This window comes from Micropterus salmoides, unplaced genomic scaffold (genome assembly GCF_014851395.1).
Source record: "Micropterus salmoides isolate LMB-PRFRI ecotype aquatic unplaced genomic scaffold, ASM1485139v1 Ms_hic_scaffold_17, whole genome shotgun sequence".
NCBI classification, from domain to species: Eukaryota; Metazoa; Chordata; class Actinopteri; order Centrarchiformes; family Centrarchidae; genus Micropterus; species Micropterus salmoides.
In genome coordinates this window covers 19,158,347-19,182,955 of record NW_024040817.1, presented here as the reverse complement: position 1 = coordinate 19,182,955, position 24,609 = coordinate 19,158,347, and the positions used below count along the sequence as shown (strand labels likewise).

Genomic DNA, 24,609 nt, shown 5'->3' with positions numbered 1-24,609 from the left:
TACTGAACCTAACCTGTGATGTTTACAATAATATTATTTTTACTAATTATCCACAGCATTATTCTCCAGCCTGCCCTCCGCAATCTTTAGTTAATTAACCCCTCTTCCCACTTCCAACTTATTACCAGAAGCTCCTGCCAATTGTCATCTTACATGATTCTTACAAAATACACGTGATAACAACCACAAAAAAAACTATAAAAGATAACAGATCATTGACAGATAAGGACAATACAACATGGGCATTATTTCCAAAATGTATCTAAATTTCACATCTGGGGTCTGGTCTTGCTCTAATCCTTTTAATTTTGCTGTCGACAGTTCCTCTGAAACAACATCTAACAATACATTTTCCCACTGGTTAAGTGGGACACGGTGTGGCGGTTGCCACATAAGTGCAAACATATTTCTTTTCAGCAGCACACCATTTAAAACATAAATGTTTTTACTTTGAACTTAATGCATCATCCTAGTGAAGGACATTTTTGAACAGGAAGGAATACTTTGAGAGGTAGTTTGTTATTGGCTCCTAAGTTTTAATCATGAGGGAACTCCCACATCTTTCATTTTTCTTCATGAATATAATAGCTGACTTTGAGAATTGCACTATGAACGAGAAATGTATGTGATAATAGTTTTGGTTAGTTAAAGAGGTGTTAGACAGTGCGATCCTCAGCAGAAGGAAAAAATGATTTGCTCGTCTCTGTCTCATCTTGAACCCGAGTTAATGATGGAGATCGTCTAGTGGAGACTCACTTCTCCAGTGCCGTGGAAGAGACAAAGTGTTTATATTAACGTGAGAGCACCTCGAACACAAGATACCATTCACCATAATTTATGTTGTGCTTTATTCTGAAGTACTTCTCTAACTGAAGTGGCCATTACATCTGTGGGACAGTAATTTTCTGTGCCAGCAGAGCTGCAGGGTTCCAGTCTTCCTTTGAAAGAAGTGCTATAATACCAGTCATTTTACAGTACAATAAATTACTTCAGCACATAGAGAGTCTATCATCCAGTCAGTTTATTTATGCTGGAATGAGATTATTTGAGTTTAAGTTTAACAGCACTCAAATGTAGTTTACATGAAACCATATACAGTAAATGTTCAGATTCACTGTGTTGAATTGAATACCTACTGTATATTTATTACTGTATATTCAATAACATAAAACAACTAAACTTGGTGACATTGTTCTGATTCTTGTGCCACTGATCATACATGGCTTGGCATGCTATGTTCCTATTATGTTATGGATCAACAAATCTTTTCCTGCTTATTTGCAATTTTGTTTTTCTCTCTTGGTTAATCACTCAGAGAGTGAACAAAGCATTTTTAATGAATTTTATTTAGTCCATTTGTTTTTTCTCTGAAGGGATTAATAAAACCCAAAGAGTTTTCTTATTTCTGATGTTTGTTTTCAAATGTGTCTACTGACCTGTGTGTGATTGGTGTTTCAGTTTTCTGCTGGTGTTGAGCTGCTTGGTGTTGTCTGTGTTCTCCACCATCCCAGACCACCAAAAGTTTGCCAACCAAGGTCTTTTCATCCTGGTAGGTCCCCTTCTCTCTCGCTCCTTTGCTGTTGCACACACACACACACACACACACACACACACACACACACACACACACACACACACACACACACACACCATAGACTGTATATAAAAAGGCAGACACATATGACTACTTCAGCTTCCATCCACTTTTATACGCTGTCCTTTTACATAGAGCATCTCACTTACTGCAGTGTATCCGTACGTGTTTGCGTACGTTGTGCACAGACAGCCATGTAAGCAGCTGGGAGGATTCAGGTGTTGTTGACTGTGCAGGAAATCACAGACATGATCCACTAATCCTAATAGCTATCCCATAATCTCCCTTTGCCTCTTGTCGGCTGCTTTAGTGAAAGGTAATGGACACTTGCTTTCTCCTTCTGAACCTGACTTGTCCTCTCTCCATCCCGTCTCTCTTCCCACCTTGCTTATCTTTACGTGTTATTTAATGGTCAGACTTTTGACTTTCACATTCTCTCTCTTCTCTCTTTTGATCCATTACCCGGCCATTAGCAGGCAATTACCCATTAGTGGACTTTACTTACACGAACATTGGCTCTAATGATAGATTGGTTCAGTGCATCTTAAACTGCCCATTCAGTAAAAACCTGAAAGCAAGAAAGACAAAGAGATAGAGGGAAGACTGACAAAGTGGCATGTTAATAGGCTATGACTGTTAATGCTAGAACTTTTATAATCCTTTCATTTCATCTTTCATAAAATATAAAGTTAATCAATTAAGTGTTGAACTTAAAATTCTTGCTTTGTAACATTTCAGCCTTTATTTTACCAGCCTGTTCACCAAATATTATGTTATAACAAAGGTTTAATAGATAGAGGACAGAGCATCGTGTGAAGAATATGCATCAGTTATCAGTGTTTCACACAGATTTAGAAATAATGAGTAGTTGTCCGCAGTGTAGGGGGGTGTGTTCATGTGTTATTGTAAAGGGTGGAAAATTCACTTCCAGACTTAGATGTTCACCACACATGTGCTTTTTAACTTTTATGACATATGTCTAAATAGCTTAAGATCCATAAACACCAGTATGTTGCATGAAATAAAATGAATACCTTGGATGTTTTGTTAAGGGGACACTTTTGACATGCATAATTTTATGCAAAAACTATGAGATGACAGAATGTCACACATAACTGAAGGACACTGAACTTTGAAAACATAAAACAATAAATACATAAAAGGTTATTGGTGGGGAATACATTTGTTTGGGTAATCTGTGAAACACTGAGCTTGACTACTGCATGTCACTGACCTTTACTTGTGTGTGGTTTGTAGGAGTTTGTCATGATTGTGGTGTTTGGGTTGGAGTACTTCATCAGGATCTGGGCGGCTGGCTGTTGCTGCAGATACCGTGGATGGCAGGGACGGCTGAGATTTGCCAGGAAGCCCTTCTGTGTCATAGGTTTGTATGTGTGTGTGAAGAGGACACCAACCCGAGTCAAAGTCCTACGTCAAAGTCCTACGTCAAAGTCCTATGTCAAAGTCCTACGTGTGAAAATTTGTTAAATCTTATAACCTCATACAGACTTGTCTTCACCTCTTTTCTCTGTGTTTTTTCTCTGTGGACGTCTTCACCATAGACTTCATAGTATTTGTGGCATCATTGGCAGTGATAGCAGCAGGGACGCAGGGCAACATCTTTGCCACGTCAGCACTGCGCAGCATGCGTTTCCTGCAGATCTTGCGTATGGTTCGTATGGACCGAAGGGGAGGCACCTGGAAACTATTGGGCTCAGTGGTTTACGCTCACAGCAAGGTGGGAATGCTAAATATAGTCCTCTTTTTACACATGCTCAGCTTTATATTTAAGAATAATTCATAGACATCGGTTAGTTGTGCAGACATTGGAAATTAAAAGGATACAAATGCATGGTAGCCATATACGGATTATTAAATGAGCAGGATAGAGGTTGAGTTAGGAAACAACTATTAAAAGGCTGGTGATGATGGTCGTGATGGTTACTAGTCAGATAAATAACTTGAAAACTCTCAGTGTTGAGGCATATGTGGTGAGTCTTCTGATGACCAGTTGTTACTTGATCACATTCACTACCCTAAAAACACCGAACTCCCCTCGAGCTGCTCATTTTTGGCAATTAGTTTGTGCTGACCTAAACACCTGACACCCACCGGTTATCTGCAGAACACAGTGATGATGATGATTAACTGATGCATCAGCTATCTAAACAGAACCGTGCAGCCAAGTCAAAGTTAAAGCCAAATGTGATAATGATGGGAATAATGATGAAAGTGAAATGGTAATGACAGCAGGGACTATGATGGAGAAGATGCTGTTGCTGCTGCTGCTGACAGGTGTGATTGATACATCCTCTCCTGTTTCTCTCTCAGGAGTTGATTACAGCCTGGTACATAGGTTTCCTGGTCCTTATCTTTGCCTCTTTCCTGGTCTACCTGGCAGAGAAAGACATCAACTCAGACTTCAACACCTATGCAGACTCCCTCTGGTGGGGGACTGTGAGTACTACACAATTCACACAGGCACACAGGATCACTGTGGCTGAAGAAATAATATTTTACTTTGTCATCAAAATATTCTCATAGATATAAAACAAGAGGGTAATGGGCAATGCAAACATAAAGAGGTGCATAATAGGCAAAAGACCTTTGGGAAAGTGTTTGTTTTTCAGTTTTGAGATATAAGGTTTATGATGTCCGTTCAGGGGTATTGCCATGCGTCACAGTAGAGTGTTGTTCAGTTCTTGTTGTCAAGCTTTCCAGATTTACTACAAACGTATATATTCAGCAGAATAATATATACCAAAGTAATTACACATAGATATCAGCAGTAACCTAGGATTTTAAGAAACCAGGGAACGCCCAAAGATTGTTTTCTGAGCAGCAGCAAATCCATAAATTGCTTAAACTTCAGATTGATATGAGAATCATGAAGGAGTGACAGGTCAAGGAGTAGGAGTAAAGAATTTTTTTAACGAGATCAGCTAATGCTTATTTAAAGTAACACAATTCCTAAAAAGATTGATGACATGTGGACACTCAAGTTAACAAAGATTCCTATAGAATTAATATGACACAAATGACAGGTGTAAATCAGTGTTCTAGTTTTCTAGGGAGTAGTGTATGTTCTGTGAATAACTTTAACTGGCGTTCTAGGTTTTTAGATATGGAACAGATTTCAAAGTCTGAGAATGTTGGCCTCCACTCAGACAAAGTTTGTTCCCTCAACCCCCGTTTACTTGTTTAGTTTTGCTCATTTCCTGGATGCCTATGGGATCGTGATATGTAATTTGATCCCCCCAGACTACTGTACCTCTGAACTCTCTTTAACCAAATCACACACATTTATGATATTCTATGTGATCTCCTTCTGATAACTAATGTAATATTTTTTTAATACCATTCACTAAACCTGTTGGAGCCCCTAGCTTTTAAAGTAAACACTCCTAAGAGAAAGCAGGTCTTGTGTCTCAGTGCAGTGTGTCAGCCCATTGCAGTTTACATTTTGTTATCATGTTGTGTGTATGAGATCATCTATACTTTTTCACCCCCTCAGATAACTCTAACCACTATTGGCTATGGTGATAAGACCCCTCGCACCTGGCAGGGACGGCTCCTAGCTGCCGGCTTCGCTCTTCTGGGAGTCTCCTTCTTTGCCCTGCCTGCTGTAAGTCTCATATATATTCACATCTATATATTTATATATTTTAAGGTAACAAAGCCTTGAAATAACGTTGTATAAAGAAAAATAAGGTTTGTAGTCACTTCAAGCTATACAGAGAAATTTAACAGATAATTAAAAGTATATTAGAATATGGTAACGTATAACATAAATTAAGTAAAATCAAACAATATACACAGTTATGTATATACATAGGCTACACGTAGTACACCCAGTGCCTATTTTTGAATTTGTGAGCACTAACTAAATTTAGTGGGTCTTCTCTCCCGCTGTTAGTTGCACTCCTGACTTTGATTTGACCTCTGACCCTCAGGGAATTCTGGGCTCGGGCTTTGCTTTGAAGGTTCAGGAGCAGCACCGGCAGAAGCATTTTGAGAAGAGGAGGATGCCTGCTGCCAACCTGATACAGGTAATGGCCACAGTGAAAGGCGTTTAGGCTGTTTAATACATTCACATTCAAGTGCAGAGTCAGGTTAACTCTCACTTTGTGTTTCGGTGTTGTGCATTTGTGTCTTTCTTTAGGCTGCGTGGCGTCTCTACTCTACAGATGCTAAGCACTCCTATCTAACAGCTACATGGTACTTCTATGACAGCATGTTGCCTTCATTCAGGTAGGAATTCCCATCAGGCTACGTAGATTCAGCTATCAGAAATCTGTGGTTGTCTTTGGTCATTTGTTTGTAAGAAATGCAGACAGAGATTTGAGAGTTGTGTCACAAAATAGTGAGTTGTGTACAGTATTTAGTTTTATATTTGTGTAGTCCCTGCCCATACATTTGTATTATCATGCTAAAACACAGCACATACTGTATCACAAATGCTACTTTTTGTCCATCAAGAACCCTTTTCAGTTAAGGTCTGTGGTGGTTTAAGCAAAAAGGAATGGTGCTTACTCTCATTTTAAAATGAATAATTTAAATTAAATTTGGGCCCAACCTTTTCAAATGCTTCTGCCACCACTATTCAATTTTGTCCTACGCAGTGGTTTCTTATACTTTGCATTTACGTATTAATTTGACTAATTTGTATTTGCTTAAAAGGAGGGGAGCATGAGAAACACAAATAGAAATGTCATCAAGCCAAAACTTTCATTTTGCAATATCTTAAATTAAAATGCTCACATATCGTTTCTCTCAATAATCCCTCTTCTTTTGAGCATTTGGACCATAAGTTTGGCCTTTTTGTCAGTTGTTCATATTTTGTTATTTTTTTGATCATTTGTCATTTTCTATTTTTGTTGTTGTTTGTTTATTTGTGCACGTGGCGTGTCAGAGAACTGACGCTACTGTTCAGTCACCTCCAGCGACAGCGTAACACCAAGAAGGTTCTCCACAACTCCTACCACACGCTGCTGTCTGGGCTTCGGCCCTACAGCGCCCCCTACCTGTCTGGGGACAGGTACGCACCCCGCTACCTCTCACAGCCTCACAGTGCATCCAGACAGGTGGCCCAATTTCTACCTACACTCATGCTCACACCCACCCACCCACACACACACACACACACACACACACACACAATGACAACAGTACCAACAGGGACCTATAGAAGAAAATCAGGGTTGACTGCTTCTGGCGCTCTGCATGGGTGTGTTGTGTATCTAACAATGTTTCACTAATGCTGATCTGAGACCACTGTGTTGCAGGCCCCCCCTTCTTCTCTGCATCTTTGTCTGCTTAGCTCATACTCTAGCTCATCTCCACTGCCTCCTGCTGTTCACTTACTGGTTGCCTCTTCCTGTCTTCCTCTTTCTTTCCCTTTATTTCCATCGTATCTTTTCCATGCCACCCATCCTCCATCCTTCATCCGTTCTCAGGAAGGCAGAAGTTCCATGCAGGTTTGTTCTTCAAGTCAAGAGCTGTGCTTGTTCATTAGAGGGTATTCACAGTTAGAACGGATTTGTTGTATTCGATTCAACATAAACCTTAAACAAATGGCAGGGCAATAAAGGGACTCATGGTATTGCATGCATTAGATGACAGAAGCACATTAGTGAATGAATTACTGGATAATTCAAGTTTTGCTGGTAGAAATGTCTTCGATTTGAGGAGCTGCTGTCACACCATGATGTTTAAGGGCTGTCTTGATGAATATACTCAGGTGAAACATTACCTACTACCTTTGCATGATCCTTCAAACCGACCTCCTCACTTCTCACTGAGTGCGTCTCTATAATCCAAAACTGCCTCTCAGAAGTATGTTTTCCAGCTTTCCAGGTAAGGCAACAAGATCAGGAAAGGAAAGGGCTATTTGGACTATTGAGATGTCACACCTCACCCTCCCCCGCCGTCTCAACCTCTCTCCATGGTTTTTCACGGGTTCACCATGTACCCAGGTTGTGTCCCAGAACTTCTCGTCCTCCCTCACCCCACCCGTCCCTTCTTCCACTCCTCTCTTCCCCTCACCCTCTCTCCCTCTGCCTTGTGTGTCTCCTCAGTCAGCTCCTTTCTAAAAAACGGGGTCTCTTCCGGATTCACGCTGGCCGCAAGCAGAGGTATCCATGGCAACAAGCCTGTGCACGGGGCACGCTAGAACGTCATCTGATCAATAACATCACTCCTTCTCCTCGTTTAACTCACACACCTTGCACACCTTGCCTGAAACACTCAAAAATTTGTGAACTGGTGCGGCAGCCTGCTAAATGTTTAAGCATGTTAAAGCATCAAACCATTCACAGCTTGTGAGTTTCATAAAGAAGAATTAGATAAATTAAATACCCTGTCGAAGCAGATATTTGTCTTATTTTCAACCATATCCTGCACCAATTAAATACTTAAACAGGCACTATACTCTGGTCCACAAATGCTTGAGTGAATTCTTCACTGACAAGACATGCTCTTGTTTCCAGCTCAGTCTTATGTGCTTGAGAAACTGGGGCTGATTTTGCTCGTTTGGCTTGGACATCATGATAAGCCATATGTTGAAAACACAACAGTCCTTGATGGTTTATGACAATATGACGAAAATGCTTTTTTAGTTGACATCTAAAATCTTTCATCAGACGTCTCTGATGAAATGAGGAGATAAAATATCCACTCAAAAATAAGTGACAACTTTTCCAAAATTGGAGCTGAAGTCAAAAGAATTGACCTGCTCTTGACTTGTTTTCAATTCAGTTTGCTTGGCTTATTTAAAGCATCTTCTTGGAGAAAAGGTTTAAATGATTCAGCATGCTTTCCTTTTTCCGATTAGTCATAAAACCTTTGTACAAAATCAGTGTGTTTTTAAAAGGTTTTTAAGTGCTAAAATGTTTCTGTTTGCATGCGATATTCTTCCAATGTTTTGGAACGATTCAGTGAAGTTTATGGTCCTGGATGCATCCAAATCATTTACTTCCCTTCCCGACAGCATGCAAAGGCCTTTCACTCTATTTTCCCCATTCTCTTCACTCTACCTGAAGCATTTCAGCTTCCTTGTATGAAATGCTGTTTACACCAACATCCCTTAACTATTTAAATTTTAATTTAAATGGCCGGCCATAACACACGCACAACAAAGAGTATATCATCGTTCCAAAAAAAAAATAGTAAAAGAGTGAACTGGGGCTGGAATTGCTCTGTGGTGCATGATGTTTGCATTTCCTCATGGATCCGTGACAGTATGTAACATGTAAGTGGCTACAGAGAAGCAGTGGTCTCAAGAGCATGCTATCACAGCAGCGTTAGGAGTCAGTCTGTCGGAGAGAATGGCCGCCAAATGGCTTTCCTCCTGTAAATAGATGGCCTCACATACTGGCCTGCCTTGGGTTGTGGTGAGTTGTATAGAGTACTTTGAAGCCAATATTTTGATGCTTATTCACTCCGTTGAAGGGATTAAGGAAGCGTGTCTTTATTCTGATGGTGGGTGGAACATTTTCTGCCGTCCCAGCACTACTGCAAGTCTTGAATCAGGTTTCAGTCTTGATTTCGCTGAATCAGGTGCTATGATAGGCACATTAAAAGAGCAAATCCTCAGGGCAGAATCAGTTTTTAGCAATATTGAGTGGGTCCCTGCGGTCAGTCTGCCGCCGTGATAAGTCAGCTAGTCTGTCCTTGCCTGAGACAAAATGTAAATGTCTGTTTATGTCCCTGTTTTGTCTGTTTGTTGGGGAGTCTCTGTGATGATTGTTACAAAAGTCAGAGGCCATATTTTCTGTGTTAATTCACTATTACTAACAAACTCTTTTCTAACAAACTCAGGCTGCCCTTCTGCTGCTGCCCTAAACTCCCCGGATAACACAGCTTAGCTTTCCATTAAGGTCAAAGGCATGGACATTGTGATGATTGAGAAAAACCCCGTCATGATCCAAAGGGAATACTGTGCGTGCAGATATTTGACTTTTTTATCTTCATTGTCAGCGGTAAAATGGGCTTCCGGGATCGGATCAGGATGAACAATTCCCGATCATCCCAAAACATTCGGAACAAGGCATCGCCGCTGCCCCCGGGCTCCAACGTCCGCCACTCTCCCAGCCAGGAGAATGTCCCTGAAGCCACCAGCCCGGGGAAGGTCCAGAAGAGCTGGAGCTTCAATGACCGCACACGCTTTCGCACCTCCCTTCGCCTCAAACCACGTCCACCCGCTGATGGTAGGCAACTCACACATATCCAAACACTTTTCACTCACACTCAAAAGGATCATTTCTGCATAATAATATATCTTCCTCTGTTTTGGCTCAGTGGAGGGGGTTGGGGAGGACAGCGTGGAAGACAAACCATATTGTGACGTGGCCATGGAGGACGTAATCCCAGCAGTAAAGACACTCATACGGGCTGTCAGGTGAGACCTCCCATCAACAGTACATTAGTCATACCTACAGTAGAGATCGTTTGCTGTACACATATGGTGGTCCTTCTTTAACCCTGTAATGGTCCTACCCAGTAAAAGCAATGGAAAAATAATTTTTAGTTCCTTTGGGCACTAACAATAACTTTTCTTCCCTCAACTGAGCCTCTACCAACATGTCCATCTACAGTAATAAGTATAACAAAAAAACTGAGTTATTGTGCTTAAATTAATCTTTGATAATTCATTATTACCGATACTATAAGTTTCACCCTGGATATACCTCATCAGTGAATTTATTTTCATTGCAAACATCAGGTAAATGATACTGATATAATATTTTTTAATAAATGATCAATGAAATAACATTATTGTATTCACAGTATTTTATTATCAGAAATGTTACATTACTTTAACCATCCTATTTAGCATTTATACGCAGTATATATTAACCTTTAATAAAATCTAACATACTATAATGCAGTAATATAAGTGTTAATTAATGTATATCCTAAGAACTATTACTCCTCCTGTGGTGGATGCAGGTGTATAAATATCAAATGATTAAGTAAACAGTTTACAGTAATAATAGTAATATGTAATATGTCTTCATAGAAGCAGTTGCAATTGCAAGTTATTTACAAATACTATACATTACTAACACTTAAAATGTCTTTTTATTTTTTGTTATTAGCCATTTAATACATGTTTGTAAAGTGTTGCTAAATGCGGAGGTTAAAGTGTTACCTGCTTGGTTAAAACATTGTCTGCATCTTTACCATTACAGCAATGGACATCTTTACCAATTAGTAGAAAATGTTATCACAAAGTCACCAGCCTTTTCTTGGGATTTGGATTCACATGACTATGTCCAATTAGCTCTTTGCAATCGACCTGCATTAAAATCCTCCATAAACAAGCCACAAACCAAGAATGATGGTTCTGCCTCCTGAAAAGGTCTCGTGTATTTTTTTGTACCTAACATACTTAAGTGCTCAAGATGGTGCAATCAGGTTGAGTTAAATATAACACTTTTCAAAATGTGCTCTGCCAAATAATAGAGGGTACCATTAAAGGGTTCAAGTGTATTCAAATATGAATTGGTCAGCTTGTGTTTCCGGGTAACAAGGCTCCGTAAGGTGTAAGGTGGAGCTGCTGTGCCTCTGGTCATTGATAGAATAAGGTCACTTTGGTCAGATTAACAAACTATGCAAGTGTTTTCAACCACAGGCCCCTCTCATGGTATTTACAGGCCGCATTAATGGTGAACGTGCTGCTCCAAAGAAGAAGTAGTAGAAATTTTCACTTAGGAGAGGTAACTGAACCCTCCTGCAGGCAGGGTTAGTTCCCCCCGTATGACCTTGTCACTCAGGAAGCCCTGCTTATTCAGGCAGGTCATGTGCAAGGTGGCGTGATAGGATGGCCTATTGCAGGCACACTCTTTATACACAATTACCATACAGATGGATCACAGTACATTATGACTGTACAGAGGCAAACTATATTGTTGTAAGACAAGGACAATTGTAACAATTAATTAAAAGCATTGCTGATACTCTTTGCTGCCATTGTGTCATCTCTTCCTGTAATCGACTATAAGCTTTGATGTAATGTTAGTAGTAGTAGTATATCAGTGGTGGATGTCCTTGCACAATATATGCGTAGGCACTTTAATTGAATGGTCACGGCCTTCTTCAGCTTACAGTCATGAAGAAAGGCAACAACACTGTACATGTAAACAGTGTGTGTGAAGAAATACTCTGTTGGTTAACCTATACCACAATTATGATAATTAGTAATTAATCATGGTTACGAACAATATCTTGGATGCAAACACATACGTGCACAACCTCCCCCAAGCATGCACATATACACACACACACACACACACACTCACACAGTAACTGTGTAGTTTTTCACTGATGGTAGCAGAAAAAAACTACAATTGCTAGCAAACATCTGGTGTTGGGGCCAGGCTGGTCTCCAGAGAGGCTTGATGAAAGCGGATTATATAGACTCTTTCTGGTCCCTGATGTCAGCGCTGTTCCCTCACAGCATTTCTCATGCTAGCGTGACGCCTTCCGTGTGGTTTCCACATGCACTCAGTGAAGCTCTTGAGAGAAGTGGGAACGTGCCTGGAAATAAAAGGTGTGTTGGGCATCCTGGTGGCCTAGTTGTTAAGATGCATACTACATAATCACACAGTCCTGTTTGGTTTCATACGATGACCGAGTTGTAGTCTTGCTTCTCATGTTTCCTGTCTGTATAATACTATACATAAATGTTTTAAGAGCATACGTTTTCACTAGAGTCCCTAAAAAGCCACACATTTTCTAATTAAGCTCAAATGGTTCGGTGTAACAAACCATATGGCACGTCACGTTAGTGTTTTTTTATAGATATATAATATCTGGCTTAAAGGTTTGAGATATGTAAATACACTATCTAATTAAATCACTGTGAAGGTGGTGGAGGTCTTAGATTACCAGTAGCAGTCATAACCAGTCAGTTGATGGGAATAAGTAAGTAAGTGAGATACATAGAAGGTCGTCAATAATGTAAAAAAACACATATATAAGAAAAACAAACAAAATCAGACTTTTTGCATAATATATATGCGTTGGCTCCCAACTGGGAGTATGTCCTCATCTAACCCCTAAATGAGCTTTACAACCTCACACCTAACCTTAATAGACTTAACTTTTCTTACAGCTCCAGAGGCACATTTTATAATGAATCTTATTTATCATTTAGAGTGTCAAAAAAGAAAGCAATGCTGGCCATCTCTATTATAAATGACCTAGATTAAAACCTCTATTATTTCAAACAAAGAGAGAAAGCCGGACAAAAATGTGAAATGTATGATGAGGAATTTGGCATCTGGTATTAATAATAATTATAAAAGCAGAGTTTACATATAAACATCAGGTTTGGTTTTGATATTGTTTTACAACCCAAACCATCATTGTCACAATCTATCCATATTATGATTAACCTTAGGCAAGTTAACATAGAGTACTTATCTGTCAGCCGTACAGTTCTGATCTGGAAGAAGGTGCTGTCTTTGGCAGCGACTGGGTCGTTGGGTGTTTTGTATCCATGTGGAGTCCTAAGGCTTGCATCCAGAATTTTGTGTCTTGACAGCAGTGCAGGAGCTCTTTTACTTCCTTAAAATGTCTCTGTTTTTCACCTTGGAGGGAGGCAGATCTTGCGGATTTTACCATTGTAGGTTAGTAGACTCTTATTGCAATAATTTAAAATTACATAGTCACCTGGTAGAACCTGTGTTGACTGAAGGTTTCTTCTTTGCTGATGTACAGCAGGTAGATTTTTTTCTGGTCTTGGGATTCAGCATGATATATTATTGTTTGATACTGTTACACCACTGATAGGGTATTATATGATGTTTCCTTGAGTTTGCACTTGACTCAGCACATTACTCTAACCTCAGCTGCTCTCCTGCAGACAATAGAAGAGTGGGAGTTCCTATAGATGCAGGTGCAGGTGTGTAAAAAGCAGGTGCCTCACTGTGTTAACACACACACAAACACACACACATACGCATGCAGCATCTTAGCGAGGTTCATGATTGATGTCTGTGAAACTCAGAATTCTGCAGAAGACCTTAGTGCTGAGACTTCACTTTTGAGAGATACATGTGGTTTATCAGTGCCTGGCTGCCTGAATAAATGTGTACGGTGTTCTGTTTATGTACGGAGGGATAGGTAGAGGGAGCAAGAGGAGAAGAACAACAGAGGACGATGGGAAAACAAATGCCTGATATCTGTGCTCTCTCTACTGTGACTGTCCTCGTGCACAAATCCAATACTGCACAAAACACACCATTTCTGCACGTTTGCAGTCTTGGATGAAGCTCCTACTTTATTAAATAAATGGTTCGAACAAACTTAGTATTTATAACTATTTCATCTTTTGTCATCATCATCATTTTTTGTGGCATTTCAGCTGTTATATTTTTGAACCTGTATAATGTTTACGCAGGGCATTTCTCTGTGAGAATGATTGAATGCACGCACAGTAGCTTGTGTGTTTTGTTCACTTAGCGGGCAGGTAGTCTAATCTGGTGACGAATCAGACTTGCCCCTGCAGTGGCTCACGCTGGTTGGCCCACCTAGTATTCGTGTCAGCATAACAGTCATTTTTAAGTCACAGATTAAACCTTGCCATTGGAGAGTCTCAGGGATCCACCTTCGCTGACTTGCAAAAATATTTGGACTAGCTATGTAAGCATTTTGGGGCACATATGACACTTCCTGTCCCTCCAATAATCGCTGTGTTTTTACATCTCAAGGAAGGTATGATATCTTTCAGTGAGCTGTGCCAGTTGCACTCTACCACTGCCGGTGATGGTTGCACTATAGCTGTAAGTTTTCTGTGCGGAGTGGGGGGCCACACTCAAACCTGGCCATGTATTATGAGAGCTATTTTATCGACATAGAAAGAGAGTCAGCATTTTGAAGAAACCCTTGGAGGATCCATATCAAAAGCCCCCGCTCCCGTTTTCCCAACCTTTTCTTTTACCCACACCTGAGACCCATCCTGGCAAAAACAAATCTGCATCTACCTGCAAAATAAGAAAAGATTGCCTGCAAAAATACCCCAAATGCAGGAGTCATCAAGAAACAGAGTGCTGCGTGAGGGGGAAGTGTGCGCTTACGGCACCAGCTGTAGACCACCGCTCCTCCTCCTCTCGCTCCTCTTCCCCTTACCTCACATCTTCTCTTCTTCTTTGTTGCAGCACAGGTCACTACACAAAGCTGTGCACTGTATGTGGCTGCTGTAAATGCAAGCGCTGCAGACCTCAACAAAGGTTACGGTGGTTATTTCAGAAGCTGACCCCGTCTCAAGTTCAGGTCACACTTGCTCCTGCTTAACCCATGTGTGCGTGGTTGCGCTAGTGTGTACATACATCTGACCATGAGTGTGTGTAGGTGTATGCATTTGTGGCATTATAATTTTGTTTTTGTGTGTAAGGTTGTGTTGCATAGTGTGTGTGTGTGTGACATCTCAGAACAGCTGAGTGTTTCTGATCTTCCGCTTCTCAGACCTTTGATGTGATTTCTTTTCTTCCTCCTGTGAAGGCAAATGGGAGTATTATAGTGGATTTAGTCGTCTGCTTGTGTGAGATAGGATTCCCTCATAAAAAAATAAATCTCTCCCCGCTCACTCTCCCTCGCTCTCTCCCACTGCTTTGTCTCTCCCAGCTTGACTTTGTAGCGCAATCCATCACAGGGTGAAATGACAGCTTGAGTGTGTATATTTTGTCTCGCTTACATTTGATGTTTCTGGACCTTCTGTGGGCTAACATCTTGGAGCTGCCTGTCATAAGGAGTTGAATGAACCACCCAAAACAGAAAGCCAGGCGCGTGCACACACACACACACACACACACACATGCTTAAACTTTCCTCCACTCCCTTCCCACCATCTCTTGCACATCCTCTACTCCCTCCAACTTGACATCCTACGGGACTGATAACAGAGGATGTTGTCACTGATGGGTTCTCTGTGTGCAGAAGTGCTGGGTCAACATTCCTTGGTGTGATTCCACCACATTGGGATGTGGTTGGTGATGATGAGCTGTGTGCACTGGGAGTGGGAGCAGCTGTACTCCACCAGTTGCACCAACATGGCTGTCACACTGACAAAAGGGGAGAAACAGGGGAAAGCTCTATAGAGGTGTGTGTGTGTTACCCATTACTATCTGCAGATTGTTGCTAATTGCTGAAACAGCAAGTACTGATAAGCAAAAGCAAAGTCTCTGTGAGATGTTGTCATCATCACAATATATCCGCTTGGCTTAGTCGGGGGGGCTTACTCTGCTCTCTTTATGAGGCTGTTTATGAATGATAAGGTCACACTGACTGTAATTAATCTTGTTATTCTCAAGGTCTCCCGCATAGTTTGATAGCTGTCCTGCCCCTGCATTTTTCCAAAGGTTTACTGTATGTCCATATGTGTGGATGTGCGGTGTAAGTCTCTTTAAAGGTGCTCAGAGGAGTGATAACAGTGAGTCCGGTGTGTTTGTGTAGGATCTTGAAGTTCCTTGTGGCCAAGAGGAAGTTTAAGGAGACGCTGCGTCCATATGATGTGAAGGACGTCATAGAGCAGTACTCTGCTGGACACCTGGATATGCTGGGTCGTATCAAGAGCCTACAGATGCGGTAGGTTTCATGCATGTAACCACTACTGCTCTGTTGCTTGAAAATTGCATTGTTGAACAATACAGTACTTCTAAACAATTTGTACCAATGAAAAGTGCAATGTGTAACATAAACCAAAAAGTAGTACTAATAGTAGTCGACTGGTTTATTAGAAGTAAAAAGAGAAATTTGGACAAATGGAGGCTTACACGTATTATTTAGCATAAGAGCTGACAGAGCGTGCCGGCTACCTTGTGCTTCTCCTGCGCCCTTGGAAAAGGAAGGGTGACGGTTATGGTGCATTAACGTGGTATCGCAATAATCTAAATATTTTTTTCCTCCTTAAATCCTTAATTGCAAAAAAGAGAAATAAAGTGTATATGGGACATAAAGAAGTATACAGAACTTTGAATTGTGCAAAATCGCGTATTGCATATACATATTTTGCAAACTTGTAATATGGTTATAACGGTTAGTTTGCTGTCCATGTAGAGCGAACTAGTTGTCTGCGGGTTGTTTATGCTCTAATAATGCTAATCCAACACATCTTTGTAGCAGCGTCCATGTTGATTCCAAATTCTGACTTAAGAGCACATGAACACACACTGAAGTCGGAAGAATGACTTCACAACTCGGGAAATGGGACCATCCAAAGAGCATGTGAATGCACCGTGAGCCACTGGTTGCAATTCGCAACGCTCACCACTAGATGCCACTAAAACTTACACACTGAACCTTTAAAACATTCAAAATATGAACTAACAGGTGTTAGAAGTGACTGAAAAAGTATCTGTTCTGTCATGTCACAGTGTATTGTGTTGCAGAGATATCTACTGAAGTTAGCTAACCAGCTACCCCGACCTGTCCTGTCTCATAATACACTTTGTACCTCAAGAAGTGATTGTCCGTTAGTATAGCTCAGGCCTCTCCCCTGCAGTTTCAGCTGGGAGATGAAACACAAGACAAAATGTCAAGAAATGAAATATTCTTACAGCTATTTTCTTTTTCTTTCACCAAACTAATCATCACTGCCATGTTAATTCATTATAAAAAGAATCAATAAAAATAAATTTATATTCCTCTAGGTCTTCATCATATTTATTGTAATCTGTTGTTTTTGTGTAAAAGGGTGGACCAGATAATTGGGCGAGGAGCCGTCCAGCCTGATAAGAAGGCGCGCCCTGAAAAGGGAGAGAAGACGCCGCCAGAACTGGACCCACTGGATGAGCTAAGCATGATGGGTCGTGTAGTCAAAGTGGAGAAACAGGTAACAGAGGAAGAGTTTGATTTATATAGCACATGCGTAACTGTTCTCAGTTTAGACAACAAAACCTCAATAGATTGCTTTCATTACTCTGATTGATCTAAAAAAAAAAAAAGCTGCCATTAACTCAGTGGGTTGTCTTTCTTTACTATAGCTCCAAAGAGGATTTGACAGCTAATGACTAAGAATGCTAAGAAATGATGGGGTTTCAAGGTTAATTGATACCCATTTAGTTTAGAGCATGGAAAGAAACCTCCATGAACACGTTTCATCTCATTAGAAAGATAGATGAAAAGAGTGCCAAAGGAGTTTGACACATTCCAGTCAATGTATTTGTTTGTTCAGGTACAGTCTATAGAGAACAAGCTGGACCTTCTGCTCAACTTCTACTCCCAGTGCCTAAAGAAAGGCTCCTCCCACTTCACCCTGTCCTCCCTCCTGGACCCGGACCTGACATCTGACTACCACAGCCCCACGGACCAAAGAGACCTCTTCCCCTCCGCCAACACGCTCAACATCTCCCAGTCTGACAGCGGCAACCTGGAATGACAGTGAGCTGAGCAGTCTTGGGGCTGTTCGAACACAGACACAAACCTTTTACAGTACGTCTTCCTACAGCCAAGTCCTCACTTGAAGTCGCCCAACCTCAATGTCTCTCTCTTCACTTCATTTCATATCTGTCTGGGATAATTTTTTTACCCCTCCATCTGTAATCTGCACCCTCACCTCTTTGTTCCTCTTTTTTCAAGCGATTGTGTTTCCAGAGCTCATACAGACAGAGGCCACCAGATGGCTCCACCTGACAAGGAGCCTCAGCCAAAGCTGCTCACCGCACACGCCTCTCAACCCACTAGATGCGGATGGAGATGAAGCGAGGACACTTGAACAACTATGACTTGACTACTGAACCACTTTCACCCGCTCACCTCATGCTATCTTTGCCTACGTTACAGCTCCAACTGTGGATAATCTTGTGACTTTAAGCATTGAATTTTTCTAAATCTTTGGAAGAATCTTTTCTTTTTTACCCCATCATCATCTTCTTTTATTTCTTGGCTGCTTGAATCAACTGACTGAGACTTTGATGATTCAGTTGAGACAGTGCTGCAAGTGCCATGTCATCTGTTCCTTAGTGTAGCATTACAGTTCTTGATACTGTGATGAATGTAGTGAGTCCCACCTGCAAATTATTTTGCAGTCACACCACCAGACATAACAAACACGCACTAAAAGAGCAGAAATAATTTGCTCACTCGCACCTGGACTGGCAGACTGGGCTGACAGCCACCTCGCCAAAGCACCAAACCTTCACAGTGAATCACAGACTTGTCATATGAAATGGAAGAATGTGTTGGAGTGACTGATGTGTACTTTACATTGTTGTTTGTCTCCATTCCCTCCCTAAGAAGTTATGTCTCCAACAAGCCCATTTGCAAAAAACAACAACAAATACCCTAGACAGTATTCCCTGTTTGGCTGGCATTCAAGTGAGGAGTGTTCCTAATTATTTAGGATTTATTGGAGCCAACATGTCCTTTCACAGGTCCAAACTCCCTTTTTTTGCAGTGTTTCAAAGGCTAATGTAGCTCCTTCAGTATTTTGGTAACCTATCTTTGTGTTCTTAACATGCCCTTTTAACCGCTCTGTCTTGCAGCCCGCCCCTCCTGACATGCATGTTCCTCAGACCAGTCCCGCAGATAAACCTCACTGATCCTCAGTCAGAATTAAGACAGTTATGTCACATTTACTGCCCGGCTCCTCATCCACTCACAGGTCAGGTTTACCATGTCAGGAAGTCAGTAATACTACTACCTTCCTTACAGGAGGATAATTCTCACTGTTACACTCATCAGATGCTATGTGCTCCTGCAGTCAGCAGCTGTGGGGTATAAGACTTTTTGGCCAGTTTTAAACAATGAACAACTTGTAAGGCGTCCGGGTCTAACGCATGAATTCCAGGCCATTATCCTCATGAATGCACGTGTCTTAGGAAATGGTTCCAGCCTTACAGCTTCACTACAAACAGACTATTATTGCCAGTCCTCTTTACTCTCTGCTGTCTTTTCTGGTTCTTTCTTAGAGGTGTTTGACGCACAGTGAATGCTCTGTGCTCGGGAACAAAACTGGAGAGTGCACAAATGCACACACATACAAGCACACACGCACAGACACACAGTGAAAGCAATTCCTTTACTTAAATACTTTGGCACTTGTTAAGTATAACACGTTTTTGACTGTACAATTTTGTCTTTTTTTTTTGATTTCTTTACTGTACTTATTGTTCATGCACTTGATTTTGTGTAACCTATAATGGCAAATTTATGATTTTGGTAGTTAAAGTGAATGTAGGATTTAAGTTAACATATTTTATGTAGTTAGATAAGATCTTTAAATAAATGGAGCATTTCTAAATCATGGATGACACAACCGTAACTTCACACAGCTGATCAGGTTCACACTCGCGACTCGCAGAGCTCATATGTATATATTTTTAAAAATGTCATCAGATAATTGCTGCCAGCTTCAACTAACACAACATTCACCATACTGTATTTGGCCAGTGAAAACAGTTCTCTCCCTTCAAGTGATTCATTTATTTGGTCCAGTCAAGCCAGTTGACTCAGGTGCTCCACTTTTCCATTCAAGCCAAGCACAGACTTCACAGTGAAGGTACTTCATTGCTCGGTCTATTTAGATCTATTTATAATCTGATGCTCTTGTTGCCACGACGAATTCATTGGCACTCCAGAGCTCGCTGTTCATCATACTTTCATAGAGAAATGGTAGGTAGCTTTATTCTTTTGCCTAAATTATAGCAGATATACCAATATATTAGTCTGTCCCTTCATCGTCACCTGGAATATTGAGCTTCATGAAGACGTATGCGAGACCACTGTATTGCATGTTGTTGTCGTTAGTGGTGGCCCCAGTGTTAGATGAAAAAAAACTTAATGATGTCTCCTGTATAGTTTTGAGTCAAGAAATGAAAGGAAATGACCTGTGCCTTCTATGTCCTCGTTCTGTAACTGATATGGTACGGCTTTCTGTCTAAAACTTAAATATTAATGCTGCTTTGAAGAGAACAGTGTTTCATAGGGGTGTCATATGAGGATAACCATGCTCTTTTCTTTATTTCTTTCTTGCTTTTTGCCAAACATTGATCCAACTAAAGTATCACCATCAAAATTCTCTACGTGTAATTTTAGGGTTTAGGGTGCTGCAAACCTTTTGATATTTTCTGAGAATATTACTGTACATTTAGCATATCACTGTAACTACTGGGACCTCCTCCCATCGACACCCTCACTGTATTTTAACACCAGTCAGATCTGGAGGCTGGAGGCATGGACATTTGTACCATCACAGGAAACTCTGCAGGCATGTGTCGTTTCATAAGCATGTCACATAGAGAAATATGGCTTCCACACAACTACCTCTGAGGCCACTAGGGGGCGCTAGTCTAGAAACCCAATATGAGAAACAGTAACTGATTGTCTAACTGACTGAATGCTATGCATGACTCAATCTGCACGTTCTTTTTTCTCTTTTTCACCATGTTCTTCTTCATAGTGCCCTACCATCCATTAATTCACTGACTTGCTGCCATTTTACATTCCAGCTCGTTGCCCTTTAACTGCTCTTGTAGGTATTGGAACTGTTGATAGCTGTTAACATGAAACTGATCAAAGCAATAAACAAAATGCTAAGCCAACAAAGTCTTCCAATTCCAATTGATGTAGCTACTGGTTGATGAAATATGGCGCATATTTTATTTTATAATCTAATGCACAACTCTTAGATCTTTTAAAGAGATACAAAATGTGTATCTGCTGAGGATAACATTAGCTCAATTGACTAACTTATTAATTTATTTGTTCAATAAAGCTCTTTGGACTGTACGTTGATTTTGGTCTCTCTTTTTTGTCCAAACGATTTCAATCAATAAACTTTGACTTTTGCAGAATGATAGGCTTTTATTGCAAGAGTTGAAATCACGTGGCAAAATTCTAAATGTTTTTTAAATAATATTTGAACATACCCAAGGAATTAATGTTTGTAAAATAATAAAGAGTTAATATGCAAATTATTATTTAGGTAAGTTTAAAAGTGAAACATGGACCAAAATCATGATCTTATGTTCAACTGGTTCATTGCATTGTTGAGTTTACTAACATTTAGCCAAAGCAGAATATTAACTATTTACATTACTAGTAGACTATGAGAAATCCAACAAGAGGCTTCTCCCATGAAGGCAAACAAAGTCATTTAAGGCCGTTTAAAAACATTTTTATTGACATACTTTAATAGAACAAAAATAATAATTCCTTCTCCTTTAATTTATTGGGTACACAGCAAGTGTTTTCTGGTGTGCTCTTCATGTGAATGATTTTAATCAAATTGACTGACTGCAGAGTGAACGTGTTTGCACATAGACATGTCCACCAGGACCATTTCCACTTCTTCACTATCACAGCGTAAAGTTTCCCACACCATAGCAGTGGCAGAACAAAGTCACGTGCCGTTTGAAGGGGTCGACAATTAAGTAGGCAAACGTCTGCTCCTCCTCTCGTCGTCCGGGGTAACATTGCCCAGACTCATCCTACAGAGGACATAATAATACAATGTGTGTAAATTATAAGGAAAATTCAAGCAAGCATCTCGTCTGTGTGAAGAAAAACTGCATCTGTTCCACTGTTAATAACATCCTGCTTGGCAGTGTATTGGCTGCAGAGTCGGTGATGTTGCAATCTCTTCAAAGAGAGCATCTTCAAAGCAGTAAGATGTGATGATTATTAATAGTGTGGTGGCACCACACTATTAAAAGTCTTACATGTTAAATAAAGTAACGCTGTTTGTGAACTGTATTAATATGAGCACAAATTTACTTCATAAATGTTTCCATTAATTGCGTTTATCAGGTATCTTTCAGTGGCTTTGAATCATCAGCCAATTAGAAGTGACAATTTATGTATTTTTCTCTAATACCATCCACATACTGGTGTGCATGCAAACATATGTGGCACAAAGAGACATTCAATTGGTCACTTACATAGACACACACTTTGAGGACTGTGGAGACAACACTGATCTTCTTGGTCTCTGGATCCTTCTGAACACTATATAGTAAAAGGCAGAATTACAATGTCATTATTAGATCATGACGTATCTGATAACGGAGATGTGGGAAAGCCTGATCAATAACTGACCTGATCAGGTCTTTGTAGATGTGCTTTGTGGCGCTAATGTAAGGATCAATGGTGTCTTCGTACTGACAGAGCTCTCCTCCGAAACACAGATGCTTGAAGAGGCGAAACAGAAACTCTCTTCGCTCCTCTTTCCCAACCACGTAGTAGTGCTCAGAGTCCTCTTCCTGCAACATCTGGAGGAACAGAGGAATGTAGACTTGGAACTCCATGTTAAAAAAAAGATAGATGAAGACAGACATGTAGGTGAGAAAAGAGAGAGTGACCTGTCTGAGTTCATCATAGTCGGGGTGGACATCATGAAAGCATTTAACTATATGTCCAGAGGGACTCAGGATCCCACAAGAGTAGATTGGGTCAAACAACTCCATGGAGACCTTAGTGCACGGCACCGGCTCCACATCAACTGACACCACTGGCTTGTCTGCAACAAAAACACATACAGAAGTCAAAAAGAGACTTGAGTGCAAATATTATCCAGCAGATGAGATCAGTTTCCTTCTATCACTGATGAAAGGCTTTCTGGGAGACATGACATACCAAGAGGCACACAGGCCCCAGGCTTCATCTTTCTGGACAAGCTGGATGCCACATAAGGATCTCTGAAGAAACACTACAGAGTGAAATCAAGAGCATTCAAATATGGTTGAACACATGAAGACACTGTTCTAAAACAGACAGCCAGTATTTACCAGTAATTACAACCACAATGGGATTAAGAATTACTGAGTATCACTTTCAGTTTTCCAGTCTGCCCTTTCAGGCTACGTGGTTGTGGTTTTACTGTAATTTCAGACTGAATTGTAATACTTTACCAGTGCAAACTTGTCACTGTTGTATGGGTAAAAGCTCTGGTCAAAGCTGTAAGACTGAGCTGAAATCCTCCCCAGCATGGACCTACAATTAATACACACATCCATTCACGTTAACTGTTCTGCTAATAGCTAACGGGCTCGACTTGAACAAATGGTAAATTTGTAAAAGGCTTTGCCTTAACTAAATTTCTTAGTTTACCATTTCATTAATAGTGCTAAAGTGTCTTTGTCCTGTAGGAAGGAGACCTTCTTGGAAGAAAGAGGACTAAAAGAAAAAGTTTGCTCAAACTCGCATTTCTCTCCTGCCATGGTCACTCCTTCTTTTGTTGCAGATTCCCCACAAAAACAGTGGAGACTCACTCGTGTTCACAACAGAGTAGCAGGTTTGTAGGAGTTTACAGGCCAATCAGCGGCAGGTGTGCTCTCTGACAGCCAATGAGCGTCTGTTCTAGTCGGTTTGTTCCGGTTACACGGAAAGAAGACGGTGTGGTTCATCTCGCTTTTCCCTCTAGCTAAGAAGACTCGTTTACTCGTTGCCTAGACAACGGACGCTGGTAAGGTCCCTGCTCGTTTCTATGATTGACCTTTTCTCCCCTTAAATGCTAGCGTTCATATGTCGACTTTATTTGGCTTTTATTTTAATATTGCTTACTTGGTGTCGTCTTGTGGTCCTCAGAAGTTCCTTGTTTTAACTCACCGTAAATTTATCGACTTACGTCCATCTAGCAGGGTGAATTCAGGACAGGACAGGCGACATGTCTTCACAGCCACCAGAGAGCAACCTTGTCCTGCTTTAAAAACACACTCCTTGTGCTGGATGGAGGCTGTACTCCTTGTTTTTGTTGTGTCTTATCCATAGACTGTATATAAAAAGGTCTTATCTTTCCACCTCAGTGTCCCTCCATCACTATCTCAGTGACGATCCTGTTATACGCTCTTGGGCTCCTTTTGAACAGGTAGCGTAAATAGTTAGATACTCTATCTAATCTCCATGTCTAAGACAATTCGCTGCCCTGCTAAAGAAATCACATTTGAGCAGTTCGTTCTTTGGCCTTGGAATTTGGAAACAGCAGTTGACAAAACAACCTTAAGCTCAAGGTTTATTTACGTGCTTTTTCTGGATGATAAATACCACGTGACACAGTCAAGAGCACCAACATGGGT

At 40.7% G+C, this 24,609-nt stretch overlaps 2 protein-coding genes across 2 annotated transcripts; one reads left to right on the top strand and one right to left on the bottom strand.

Moving 5' to 3' along the window:
- The first annotated feature begins 1,415 nt into the window (after positions 1 to 1,415).
- On the top strand, positions 1,416 to 21,325 carry LOC119907825 (potassium voltage-gated channel subfamily KQT member 4). The gene is made up of 13 exons (XM_038725509.1): positions 1,416 to 1,549; positions 2,852 to 2,978; positions 3,157 to 3,332; positions 3,926 to 4,051; positions 5,109 to 5,219; positions 5,548 to 5,643; positions 5,757 to 5,845; positions 6,507 to 6,632; positions 9,572 to 9,801; positions 9,893 to 9,992; positions 16,052 to 16,183; positions 17,291 to 17,429; positions 17,772 to 21,325. Exons 2-13 carry the CDS (start codon positions 2,861 to 2,863, stop codon positions 17,973 to 17,975), a joined length of 1,647 nt encoding a protein of 548 aa, XP_038581437.1. The 5' UTR covers positions 1,416 to 1,549; positions 2,852 to 2,860; the 3' UTR covers positions 17,976 to 21,325.
- Positions 21,326 to 21,711: 386 nt separating this feature from the next.
- On the bottom strand, positions 21,712 to 23,804 carry cfap300 (cilia and flagella associated protein 300). The gene is made up of 7 exons (XM_038725893.1): positions 23,645 to 23,804; positions 23,446 to 23,527; positions 23,171 to 23,243; positions 22,897 to 23,054; positions 22,634 to 22,806; positions 22,477 to 22,543; positions 21,712 to 22,026 (listed from the first exon to the last, which is right to left on the bottom strand). The coding sequence occupies exons 1-7, from the start codon at positions 23,752 to 23,754 to the stop codon at positions 21,895 to 21,897; spliced, it is 795 nt and encodes a 264-aa protein (XP_038581821.1). The 5' UTR covers positions 23,755 to 23,804; the 3' UTR covers positions 21,712 to 21,894.
- Between the last annotated feature and the right edge of the window lie 805 nt (positions 23,805 to 24,609).

What these genes read in the sequence shown, in the direction of transcription:
- LOC119907825 (XM_038725509.1), top strand. Translation starts at nt 2,861, where the DNA reads ATGATTGTGGTGTTTGGGTTGGAGTACTTCATCAGGATCTGGGCGGCT. An exon ending in TGGTTTACGCTCACAGCAAG is followed by an intron (nt 3,333 to 3,925) that starts GTGGGAATGCTA and finishes TTTCTCTCTCAG; the next exon opens with GAGTTGATTACAGCCTGGTA. An exon ending in ACCACGTCCACCCGCTGATG is followed by an intron (nt 9,802 to 9,892) that starts GTAGGCAACTCA and finishes GTTTTGGCTCAG; the next exon opens with TGGAGGGGGTTGGGGAGGAC.
- cfap300 (XM_038725893.1), bottom strand. Translation starts at nt 23,754, where the DNA reads ATGGCAGGAGAGAAATGCGAGTTTGAGCAAACTTTTTCTTTTAGTCCT. An exon ending in TTAGCACTATTAATGAAATG is followed by an intron (nt 23,528 to 23,644) that starts GTAAACTAAGAA and finishes TATTAATTGTAG; the next exon opens with GTCCATGCTGGGGAGGATTT. An exon ending in ACAGTGACAAGTTTGCACTG is followed by an intron (nt 23,244 to 23,445) that starts GTAAAGTATTAC and finishes TTCACTCTGTAG; the next exon opens with TGTTTCTTCAGAGATCCTTA.